Source organism: Artemia franciscana, chromosome 10, assembly GCF_032884065.1.
Source record: "Artemia franciscana chromosome 10, ASM3288406v1, whole genome shotgun sequence".
Taxonomy (NCBI): Eukaryota; Metazoa; Arthropoda; class Branchiopoda; order Anostraca; family Artemiidae; genus Artemia; species Artemia franciscana.
The window spans coordinates 4,339,224-4,352,720 of NC_088872.1; the positions used below are offsets into that span (position 1 = coordinate 4,339,224).

General features: G+C 34.3%; 1 protein-coding gene across 1 annotated transcript in view; it reads left to right on the forward strand.

Moving 5' to 3' along the window:
• Positions 1-13,497, forward strand: part of LOC136031680 (probable G-protein coupled receptor CG31760) — a 342,470-nt gene that overhangs the window by 155,894 nt on the left and 173,079 nt on the right. The window contains exon 8 of the mRNA XM_065711357.1: positions 8,870-9,023. Coding sequence (XP_065567429.1) covers positions 8,870-9,023 — 154 coding nt within the window. The remainder of the gene's footprint in view (positions 1-8,869; positions 9,024-13,497) is intronic.

Genomic DNA, 13,497 nt, shown 5'->3' on the forward strand with positions numbered 1-13,497 from the left:
TCTACACATGAGAAGGGGGGCTCTCCCTTCTTCAACCCTCGCGGTTTACGCTAAAGTCTTAAAGTTCTTTGAAAATATTTCTGGTTCAAATTAAACCACCCTTGTGTTTGAGCAGTCTATCATTAAGAATTGTCACAAAACGTCAAACTTTACCGTAAAGAGTTGGGGTTGAGGAAGGGACAACCACCCTCATATACAGAATATTTATTGTTCATTTTAATTTTTAATGCTGCTAATTACTTTCAGTCGGAAAAACTTGCTTTTTTTTATTAGAATTCTGACTGTTTTTCAAATCATGCCGGAAACTTCTTTTCACTCGCCCTTTTTAAATTTTTTCCAGGAAAACTTTTCCCATTTTTCTCCCCATGAAAAATTCTCCTCGAGGAAAATCTCCTCTTCAGAAAATACCCATGCGTAGCTTACAGCCATTTCCCCGGGGACTATATGGGGGGGGGGGTCAATACCATCCACAAAAGCATAATTATTGGACATTTCAACTATGCTGAACACAATTGTAATCTCAAAATCCTTGTCGGATGTTTTTGGGAAAGAGAAGCGAGGAAGGGGGGTTATTTTTCCTTCAATATTTTTGGTCAGTTAAAAATAGCACTAAAACATTTGATTTCCAACCAAATGAGCCCTCTCCCGATCTTCTAGGGTTACTGGATTGATACGGTCAGTCCTGAAAAAAGAAAAAACAGCAAATAAATAAACCCGGATCTTTCTTTTGCCAAAAAAGACTATGCAAATTCAACATTTTTGCATATCGAAGTTTGAAACCTTTACAGTAGGATTCTCTGATATGTTGAAACTTATAATATGGTTTTATTAGGGGATTCCTTGACATTTAGAGATGTTCCCCTCCCCGTCTTTTTCAAAAGTTTTTCAAGTTTTTATGGGAATAATTAAACTTAATGAATCTTGTATATTTTTGGATTTAGCATAGAATTCAATTATTTTAATGTATCTATTTTCATCAAAATTCAGTTTAATACAGTTTCGTTTACTATTGAGCCGAGCCGCTCTTGACTTACAGTTCGTTACCACGAATTGTTTCAAACGTTTACAGACTTTGTCATCTGAATTGATTTGCATCAAACTTTGTTTTTTAAGATTTTCATTTGTTTCAATTCGTTCCACAACACTGGGAAAAGTTGAATGAATTACTGATATTGCGAAATGAATGGGTTCCCTCAAAGAAACAACTAAACAATAGAAAGTTGGATAAACAATGGTATCAATAAAGGTTTTGTCAGAACGTTTTCCCTAAATATTTACATATCCCAAATAAAGGACAAAAAATCAAATAAATTATTTTTAAACCTCTTTTCCTATTCAATTCAGTAGTTTAGTGTTTAAAAAATTATTTATCGAGATAGGCTGTATACTGCCACAATATGTCAATTCAGATTCAAAAGAAACATCGAGAAAAATAGGCAAGATCAGAGGCATAAGTGTGGTCAGAAGTACATGCATTAGGGCTAAGGATCTGGTTAGGTATGCAGAGCCATGTAGACCTAGGAGATGCAGAGCAAATCTTATTGATACTTCCCTCTCAAGGAAGAGTGACGTATGTTGGAAAAATTAAAATCCAGCAAAGCAAAATTTAGGTTAGTGTTGGAATGAGGGAAATAACGTGAAAGGTAATTCAATATGTTGTGATCCTTTTCATTTTCTCTTCCTTTAGCAGCCATATCTTTCTCCCCTTAAAACATGTTTACTTTCGGTAATCTGATGCTTCTATTTTGGCTTCACACACTGAGCTTATCAGGGTTCAAAAATTGAGTCAGTTCATGCCAAGTTCAACCCAAGTAAAATTCATAGATGGATGATTTTGGAGTAAACCATAAGGAAAACCTCTATGGAAAAATCGTAACAAAAGTCTCGTCTTGCTCAAAATTCAACCCTTGGTAAACCCAGCAAAATTTGTAGAGATGGCTTGTCATTGTGACAGATTTCCATGATAGATCAAGGAAAGAAGTATGGCGTGTTTAAGTTTATAGTTTGTTGGGTGGGTTTTTTAATGGAATTAAATAAAAAAACAAGTTTTTTTAAATGAAATTAAGGAGCAACATTAGAACTTAAACGAACAGAAATTAATCCGTATATGAAATGGGCTTTTCCTCCTCAACGCCTCGCTCTTTACGCTAAGGTTTGACTCTTTTTCTTAACTCTACTTTTTAAAGCAGTAAGAAACTTTAGCGTAAAGAGTGGGGCTTTGAGGAGGAAAAGTCCCTTTATATACGGATTAATTTCTCTTCGTTTTAAGTTTTAACGTTGCTCCTTACTTTCATTTAAAAAAATTGTTTTTTTATTTAATTTCTGGACGTTTTTGAATTAATGCATGTTTTGATCTTGGCACTCCACACATAAATAATTAAAACGAAATTTGCATATTAATTAATTGCAATTAATCGGAAGATTTTGAGAAAAAATAGTGAGGGAACAGGCCTAGTTGTCCTCTAATTTTTTGATTACTTAAAAAAGCAACGAACTTCTATATTCGTATGTTTTTATTGCGTATATGAGGGGGTTCAACCCTCGTCGATACCTCGCTCTTTACACTAAAGCTTAAATTTTGTCCCAATTCCTTAAGAATGACCACTGAATCACAAAGGCCGTAGAATAAATAGTTGAAATTACTAAAAATACTTTAGCGTAAAGAGTAAGGTATAACGAGGAGGTAAATTCCTCATATGCGTAATAATTTTTGTTCGTTTTAAGTTTTAATGCTACTCCTTACTTTCAGTAGAAAAAAGCCTTTCATATTTGTTTTTTCATTGTTTTTTCAAATAATGCTAGAAAATCCTGCGCCCCCTTCATCGAAATTCTCTTACCCTATGAGAAGTTCCTCCATGGAAGTATCCTCCCACGTAACCCCCCCTCAAATCTCCTCCCTAAACCAAAAAATTCCCCCTAAAAACGTCTGTACACTTCCCAGTAACCATTACTATATGTAAACACAGGTCAAATTTTATAACGTGCAGCCCCTCCCACGGGGACTGCGAGGGAGTAAGTCGTCCCTAAAGACATGGTTATTAGGTTTTTCGACTATGGTGAATAAAATGGCTATCTCAGAATTTGGATCCGGTGACTTTTGGGTAAAATGAGCGTGGGAGGAGGCCTAGGTGCCCTTCAATTTTTTTGTCACTTGAAAATGGCACTAGAACTTTTAATTTCCGTTATAATGAGCCCTCTAACGACATTCTAGGACCACTCGGTCGATACGATTACCCCTGAAAAAAACAAAAAAAAAACACGCATCCTTGATCTGTCTTCTGGCAAAAAAATGCGAAATTCCACATTTTTGTAGATAGGAGCTTGAAACTTCTACAATAACGTTATCTGATACGCTGAATCTGATATCTGGTGGTGTGGTTTTTGTTAAGATTGTATGACTTTTAGGGGGTGTTTTCCCCTATTTTCTAAATTGAGGCAAATTTTCTCAAGCTCGTAACTTTAGTTGAGTATAACTGATCTTGATGAAACTTATATATTCAAAATCAGCATTAAAATGCGATTCTTTTGATGTAACTATTGGTATAAAAATTTCATTTTTTAGAGTTTTGGTTACTATTGAGCCAGGTTGCTCCTTACTACAGTTCGTTACCACGAAGTTTTTGATAATGATGATAGTAGAAGTGAACTATCGGCGTTGACAAAGCTAAAACAATATTAATCGTAGTTTTAATAGATATGCTATGAGATAACGATGATTTCGTCGGCATTAATGCTAATGAGAACATCATTGTCGAGTTCAATATAAGCGATGACAACGTCAACGATAAAGCCAACAACAACGAAAATGACTATGACAACGATATCAATGAAGATGATAATGACGATGATAATAATTTTGTCCTAATGGGCTCCATTGGCTGGAAGCCACATATTTTTATATCTGCTTAGCTTTTCAGCACGACTACTAAACATTTAAATAAAACATTTTTATCTGGGAGATCATGTCCTGTGGTGGCGCAGTGGATTTGACCTTAGCTTGGTAATACGGGACCCAGAGATCGAATCACGCTGCAGGAATGCACTGCAGGGCCGACGCAGGGACCTTAGTAGTCAAGAAGCGTCGTTAATTCTTAAATAAGATCAGGGCTAATTTAGTTTCTTGGATACATATAGAAGAAGACAAAGGGGTTTGTGCTACTGCAAACATTTGTACAAAGAATCATTCTTGTAGAGGACAAAAAGGGCTAGAAGATCATACCAAAATAGACTTTGGCCAAGTGGGAAGATTTCCCCAACCTCTTCTCTTCCTTGTGTAGGCTTGATTCAAAGCTAAACAATTTTAAAAGCCAGGTTGCACAAAGAGGTTTAAGTTTCTTGGTAGCACAAAGTTAATCTTAGGGGCCTTAGATTTTTATCTTACATACAAGGTCATATTGTGTCATTCACGTTACTACCATAATAAAGTGTACTCTGAGAAGTCTGCAGCTGAAGGGAATATTTCAATCAAACATTCTCCGGTATTCAAATATTCTAAAGAGAAGAAAGATGTTCATTCATAGCATTCTCCGGAAAAATAAGTTATATACGTCTTTGTAACCTACTATCTTTATGCATATCCTAATTGTTGGCGTCTTCTTTGTTATTGTCATCGGCGTCACCACCACAACGACACCGTTGTTGTCAAGGTCTTCGTCATAACAGTAATTTTCTATGTCGTCGTTTAAGTCTTAGACATTTGAGACGCTGCTGTTGGCACCGGTACCGTCATTGCTCCATTCAAAGACTTCCTCACTAAGCTGTTTACACTAACATCCTCTCCTTGCTTGTAGTCCTTCCACCGTTTAACCGTTTTGCTTTGTTTTCATCAGTTCTGTTGAATTTTTCCTGGTAAATTTTTACTCGTTGAATTTCTTCTGAAATTTTTCTGGTCGAAATTTCAGTGAGATAAAGTTTCCTGGCTTCAATTTTGTCACATCGAACCTGGGTTGCATTGAATTATACTTTGATCGATTTTTTTTTTTTTTTTTTTTTTTTTTTTTTTTTTTTTTTTTTTTTTTTGTCGAGTAAAACTTTGAGAATTGAGTTTTAAGCCAAATAATATGACACAAAGAGCTTTCAGTAGAAAATATAAATAACGAAATTAATTTCGTTCGAAATTAATTCGAAACAATTTTAAAATTAATTTTTAAAAATATTTCTGCGGGGTATAAGGGTAATGGTTTATTTTTGTAATAAGTGTACTAAGGTAAATTTGGGAACATAGATACCAAATTTATATCGGGAATTTAAAGTCCCAAAACCCTATAGGCAAGTGTGTATACTCCTGACGAGTGCTTGTAATGGGTTGTTGCCTCTGATTTATTTGTTTGTTTTTTTTTCTTTATTTTCATTTTTGGTAAATGACGACTTATACTTGCTTACGACACGACCTGTCCATGGATTGGCTTGTGTATGGATGAGTAGATGTTTCGCTTGTGCAGATTGTGTATGGCTATGCTGTTTGAGTAGGGTTAAGGCCTCATTCAAGTACTGATCTGTATTAATTACTAATGTAGGAAAACAGTCTTCCTTTTCGTGCTCTTTTTGTATTGGTGATTCCTTTTTTCATTATATTGAATTTATATGTATTGAAACAAATTTTATTTTCAAGTACAAAGGAATAAATTTCTTTTAATTAGTTTTTCAAAATATATCAGAAAGCAATTAGAATGGGTTACCTACAAAGTGCATGTACTTATAAAATTCAAAATAGTGAATCAGACATACAGTAATAAAGAATGTCTAAAAAATGAGGAAAAAGGAAATAAGAAGTGAATAAAATAGAATGTTTTCAGAATTGGTAAATGGGCATCAGAAAAATTCGACATGACAAGGCAGAGACTTAGCAGAAAAAGACAGAGAGAGAGAGAGAGAGCAATAGATAGACAAAATTTTTCTCTTGAAAAGTAAAGGGCGGGTGAAATGCAAAAAAGTCTAAATTCTTCAAGTTTAAGATAAATATTATGACTTAAGTAGCACGACACCAACCTCAACAAGAGATAAAAAACCATACGAACAAAACAGTTTAGAATGGTGGTAGAAATGGATTTTTTCATCTTTGGGATTGCTTTCAATGACTTTTATTCTCTTCTCGGGGTGCCTACAGCTATTAGAATGTATTGAAAGGAAATTTAATTGGTCGCAGAGGGGCCTCCAGGACATTGTTCCCTTTTATATGTTTCCCCTGGAAATGTAGCATAGATGAGAACATATTTTCCTTTTCTATAATCGTTTTATAACTTTTCAGGTAAAAGAAATAATTGAAATTTTTCAAGATCGAATGTCAAAAACTAGTTTTTCAACATCAAAAAATGAACTACAGTAAACTTGAGTGGTGTAGAAAAGATGGATAGATGGTCACTATTGAAATTTAATTGTTAATTTAATTTAATTTAATTTAATTAAATTGTTAAAATATTAATATTTTATTGTTATAGAAACTTGTATTATTTCCGAAACTTGCATTAAACTGTATACAGCCAAAATTTTAAATTAATGAAGAAATGAAACACAAAACTAACACATTTTACATCAAATAATGAAACCAATCTTCAAATGAACTGAAAGTACCACAATTGAGTTCGGTGTTGTCACTTCACCTAAATCCCCCTAAAGGGTAGACTATAAAAACAAATCATTAGAGTATTTTTTGTGCTTTACTAAAAACTACGTTGATGGCCAAAATCGGAAGTTATATTTAGCCGATTATGTTTCAATGCATTTGAATGGGGTGCATAAAAATACCATGAAGAAAAAAAGTGAGCCTCGTGTTTGCTTAGTGGCCTCCTTTCAATCCAAAACAAAAATGTAAGAATTGGCTGGTGACTTTGAAGTTTTGGGCAAGTAAAATCCAAAAAAAAAACAACTGGCAACCTTGATAGCTGTTTAATATCTTGTGTACACAGTGCTGTTACAAAAAAAGAACTGAAAAAAAAAAAAAACGCTGAAACCATGGAAATAAAATATTGCCGTTGAAAATAGTCGTCAGTAAAAGGCCACTCGACAACAAAACTTAGGATTGAATGAGTCTCTCTCAACTATTTACGACCGCCAGTTCCGAATAATAAAGAGGAACAGAGGATCATGGTAGTAGCCACAACTCTGTTTCCATGTCAACACCATTTTGTTGAGCATAATATACTTGTCCAGTTACATCTGAAGAACAGCTTTCCTCGACACTATATTTGTAAACTAGGGTGTTTATATATAAATTTGAATGTTATTTTTCAGCTAAATTTCTCAAAACACTTTCATATTCAGACCAGAGACTGCCAGCTACTGACTCTCCAAGGAAATGACATCGTGGTAATCCGCTTTACATAAAGCATAAGAAAAATTTTAAACCTTAGTCCCTTCTGGATTCTTCCCCAGTAGGCTAGAAAGCTTTATTTACAATACTCTGAAATTGAGGTAAATTACCTCCAGGTTTTTTCCTAATTAAGTTTTTTCAATTTTTTCTAATCAGCTTTGACTACCCATTTAGTGCCCCATTTGCCCTGCAATTCATGCATCCTGTGTGGTTATCAGGGCTGTAGCCCTTTGTGTAGTGTATCCACAGTTTATACTGACTTCTTTGGGGATGTTTGCCTGGCAACTATGTTTGTAGTCTTAGTTATATGCCTTAATCCTCATTCTCAGAGAAAACTCAGTATGATTCTCTTAAGCAGGGGAGGTACTAAAGAACTCTTGTTTGTTTCTGTGGATGATTGAATTATGTAGGCCTATCATAGTTTCCACAAGATTTTTGAGGAAACCTAAATTCAACTGCGTTGGGGTTAAAATGAAATCTGGGGGAGATTATAGAGGAATACGTCGTTGTATGCATGGTGTGGTGTGTAAGATTTATTACTACAAAATGAGAATCGTCCTGTTGAATATCCTTCCTCAATATTCCCTGATTGTTTTAACTTAAGACCCTTTGCTGTTCTTGACATGTTTTGCATAAACCCTTTGGACAACCTAATGCACAAAGTGATTTTTGATCTAGTTTAACATCATCCTCAACATTGCTTAAAATTTTTATCTTAGAACCCTTATCTGTCCCAGGGAGGTACCATCTTCTATACATCATAGTGTGTATTTATACTATGGCAGGGTCGTAATTGGCTATGGGGCAGGGGGACAACCTCCCTCTCCAGACCCTAGTTTGGCTCCCAGACCTCATTTTGCCCCCGTCTCTGGCTGAAATTTAGTTTCGGAAAAAAATCTTTTGAAAATAAGATAAGCCTGCGTAATTCAAGCATACAGAGAAACAGGTCTGTTTTCTTTAGTGTATATTTACCATTATGGCTCACTTTTCAGCTTTCACTGTCATTTTCATTTTATTTGGGAAAATGTGCTCCAGCTTATTCAACCCCCCCCCCCACCTCCTGAGAGTTTTGAGGAAATTACGCCATTGCCTTTAAGATTAGTTTCAGTACGATTCTTTTTTTAGTAGTGATTTGAGAAAGATGGACCGCGGCAAGAAATTTAGCTTGAATTAAGAGAGAATGAATCTATCGTAAAACTAATGAAGAATCCTTGAAAATCAGATAAAAATCTATAAAACATGTTTTTATGAAAAAAAATAATAATCTGTTCTTCTACCTTCAAAATTTTATGAGGTTGGCAGCTTCATTGTTTTACCACAAACTTGACAAAATAAAATCGGACAAATATTCAGCGGAATAATCGACTAAGCTATTATTTTGTGCAAAACAAGTGAAACCAGGACAAACAGATGCGTTTCAAAAGAAGCTGGGGATATCAGTGGCCCCTCCGCTGCCCATCTCCCTCTGCGCAAAATTCTTAGCAAAGAGGTAAATATATTTACCCTCGTTTGAAACACAACTGCATAGCATTAGATGAGAAGTTTTTTTTTTAATTCCAGGATAATATTGCTCATTATCAGCTGTTGCATTCTTTGTTTGAGCATGGTTGTCACATCGGTTGTGGTTGTCTGGCGAAATAAAGCAGTTATTCAAGTGACTACATTCTCATTCTTAATCTATATCCTGATTGGATGTTTAATCATGCAATTTGAGGTAAGTTTTTTTTTTAACAAGAATATCTGCAATTCCTTTTTTAGTTTCATTTAGTCTAAAATAACAATAATTACTAATTTTCTATCCTATTCAAAAATTTATAAGATTAAAAAATTCATGAATTCGTATATTTAGATGCTTTTGAGTTGTCTAGCGAAAATACGAATTTGCGGTTGATTGGTGAAATAGTTCAGCCAGTGGGATCTTTCGCATTTATTTATTATTTATTTATTTTCTTTATTTCCCTCAAAAATTGAGGAGTACGCTACAATATAATATAAAGAAAAAACAAATGATAACACTTACAATCGTATTATCTATTATATTGATTGACCAGTTGCACTGTAACTAAACAATTTTAGATCCAGTAATAGTCCTACACTCTCAAGCTTCTTTGTGGGCTCTCAAAAAAGTTTATAAAATATATATTCCATTTGGGAGAAATGTCATTTCTGGTTCCTGCCACAGTCAATAAGAAGTGGTAACTCATGGCTTCTTTCGAAATCCATCTTTCAGTTCACACTTATCAGAGAGTTAAATTAGATTGGACTTTAATTATATGTTTAATGGTCTGATTCAAGCAAAGCTTCTAGAATAACTTTTGTTACTAAGATAATTCTCTCTTAGGTTTAAGCGACTAATACTTCCTGCAAAATATGTTTTCCATGGATGTTCGTGAAGTCATTTACCTTGGTAAATTATAACCTTGGTAAGTCCTTTATCTTGGTAACCTCGATAACCTTGGTAGGTCGTTTACCTTGGTAAGTCATTTACCTCGTTGCTTTCAAAGTGGCTGCTAGAAAATCATAAAAGCTTGCTTTATTTACTAAATTAATTACAAAAAGCTGCTGTGACCAACTCCATGGTCTGAACGATCTAGACCTATTAATTGAGTCTAAATTGAACATAATTGAGCTAGAAAGTCTAGAGGAAGGGAAAGGAAACTGTTAAAAAGAAAAGAGGAGAAAAAAACTAACTAAGTATTTTTCTTCAAGAAACTAAGCAATCTGTACAGGGCTATTTCAGTCTTTTGCTACAGCAAAGAAAGAAAAGAATAAAGAATCAGTTACAATTTTATTTTTTCCTTTTTATTATTTTTTTTTTCAGTTTATTGCAAAATCAAATTAAACTGATCTCGCTGCTTTGCTAAGCTAAACAAAATCTAAACCATCTAAAGTCATCTAGAGTACCCAGAAGACGTAATATATTGACTTAGCCCTGCCTTTAAACTAGTACCCTCCTTTAAATGAAAAAAGAGGACACAAGAAGAATATCTGGCAAAAATAAAGGAGGACCTGGAACCTTGAGGAGAATTCTGGAAATAAGGTTTGGAATGAGACAAAAGCTGGCTAAGGTGGCAAGAAGAGAATCAGTTGGTTGGTTAAAATCATTCCTGGAAACAATTCAAAGTTTTCTTGGGGCCGTGAAGGAGAGATTCTGCAAAGGTGCCGCTGGAGAAATTGCAACTGACCGGTCAGAATGCTTGTTGGAACAATTCTAAAGCTCCAAGATAGCACTAAGAAGAATCCATTGTGTAACTCATACCGAGAGTAAGCAAGTGGAGTAAGTGCTAGACTCGTATAAATTTTCTAATATATTTGTTTTGAAAGAAGTTCTACTATCTTTCTATGGCTGTCTAAAGCTAATTTGTGGGGCTATATTTCACTTTTCTAATAATTTTACGGTTGATCAGCCAAATGTAGCAAGGAGAAAAAAGTACGGAAAGAACTTTTCTTGTAAATTAAGTTCAGAGGTACCTTTCTATTGCAAAATCTCATGAATATATATTTTTATGGATTATATTGCCTGTTTCAATTTATTGCTCTCGTGTGCATTGGGTTTCTGCACATAAATTCAATTACGACATATTCAAAGAAGTATTTAAATAACAACCTTTTTTGCCATATATTTTACAAATCGTCAGGTTATCAATGTGAGTAGTGGGGGCTTTTTGGATCCAATGAGCTAGGTATCTCTTTAAATCCCAGTGCTGACACTGTTTTTAGGCTATTGGATATTTGACAGAATGTCTTCAAGACGCCGCTATTATTGATTTATTATGTACACCTGGCTATTACATAATAGTTGATTGTTTACCTATGCGCATTTATTGAGGATGACGTAATTTTGCTTGTCAAAGACACTTGTTTTGATAGATCTTATAGACTGCTAGTCAAGCTGGGAATCCCCAGTTTAAATGAGGATGAAATATTGCGCACACCTGCGTGTTAGATCATATTTAATTGTTTACCTATGGAAAGCCCTAGCAACCAATTCCAACAGGGCCTTAGCAACCAACAAGTATTACTGATTGTTGATTTATTACACATACCTGTTTTTTCATTTTTATTAATTTTTTGAAGCAAGCAAAACAAGGACAGGTTAAGTTAGGTATTGATGTCAGTGAGGTGCTACGTAAGTATCCTTGCGCCAATGATTTCACTAGCAGGTTGTAGATCCCATATTCAAAACAGGATTTCAATAATTCGCCTTATCGTTTCTTTGAAACGTATTTCTGAGGATCCTGTTTTATAGCCCATATTTTTTCTTTAGTTTTTTTTCAAATTCTATTTAAAGCACGGGAGAGGTTACTTCGGTTTTAAACAGCGAATTTTACTTATACTAGCAAAAATAAGGAAATAGAGAAATAAACAAAGGAAAACAGAATATGAAAAAATTGAAGGAGCACGTAAAAAATATAATAGTGAAAAATAATTTCACAAAAAACATGGAATACAGAATAATAGCTGGAAAACAGATAGGCCTATGATAAGCGTAAGAAATGTAAAAAGAATTAAAAAAACATGCGAATACTTTAAAAATGGAAGTAATAGGGAACAGATAAAGTAATAGCGCGAGATGACATATGCTTCGTTATTTTATTTTATTATGAATGTAGGACCTAATTCGAATTTTCTGAGGGAATATCCTATTGAAACAAATGACGAAACCAATGGATGAGGTAGCAAGAAACGAATTACGATCGCTGAACCATGCCTCTTCTTGGCACTCTGCGCCCCTCACATTTAATTTCAAGCATGAATCCAGTTTTTCATCGCACACACATCTATATTTTAAGCAAACGCAACTCATTTTGAAGCAAGCATTTAATTAGTTTCATCTTTTTCTGAGTAAAAACCACAGTTTGAAGCGTTGATTTGTATATTTTCTCCGATTCTCGAACATCAACATAATTCACGCCACTGTGGCACTATGCAAGTGGCCCCTTGTACCCTATGGTACATATTGTCATCCCTAAGATGTACAATAATTTTACTAAAAAAAAACCTTAAAAGCCATATTAACTATAATTGACCGTTTAAGCTTAAAGAAAAATTCCCAATAACGTTTTTTCTGACAAAAAAACTTAATAAAGGATATAAACTAAAATCAACTGCTTGAACTCCCAGTAATGTTTTTTCTGGCAAAAAATAATCTTATACCAGCATAAACAAATGTCAACCGTTTAAACTTTGGGGAAAACTCCCTAAAACTTTTCTTCTGAAAAAATAACCTTATAAACCATATAAACTGAAATCCCCATTTAAACTTAAACAATTATTTCGAATAGTGCTTCTTCTGATGACTTGTGGTGCTCTTTCGCACCCATCATCATCACTTAAGGATTTTCAAATGTTTGAACATCCTGACAGATGTTTTTATTTGAACAGCGGGATTTCCCATTTTATTGTTAGATTGTGATACTTCAAGGCATTTCATGCCAACGTGTCACAATGTGACTGGCACATGACACCCTGTGGCATCTGTCATCATCACTTAAACAATTTCAGACGTTTAAATATCCTGAAATATAGTTTTATCTGAACAGCGGGACTGAAATCTCAATATATTTTCTCTTTAGAACTCTAGTGACATACGTTGCTTTCGTCGGAAATTTAAAATAAGTGAAAAACTGCCAGCTAGTAAAATCATTTGCGTAATGTGAATATATCTGACGCGTAATATAAATCAATCTTAAATTTTAAATCGTACTTCATTTTTGCGTACGCATGGGTCCGTTAAGGGGGGTGAGGTGTTCGAGGTAAATTCAACCTTAAACCTTAGTTCCTCATGTGTTGCCAGAAGTACCCTGGGGATCCAGAAATATGGTTTCTGGATCCTTTTAATATGGTTTCAGCTACAACATCATCACAAATTTTATCATTGGTCAATGATACCAGTAATGTTTAAAGGTGCTTTGTTTTCCATCTATTATCTTTATATTCCTTTGTTATATCATCTACTAGTATCCTTTTTATTTTACTTGGGTTTCCATTTTCTGTTATGACATGTTTTTTGTATAGATTACAGCTTCAGCACATAAATAATATACCGCTTATGATATTGATTCAATATTAGACTTATCTTCTTCTTGTGTTCTTTTGAATGCTAATACCATAAAGATGACAATAAAACTTATCAACGGTTGATGTGTTACCACCACCAGCATCAAGAAGGTGGCCTTATTATTCGA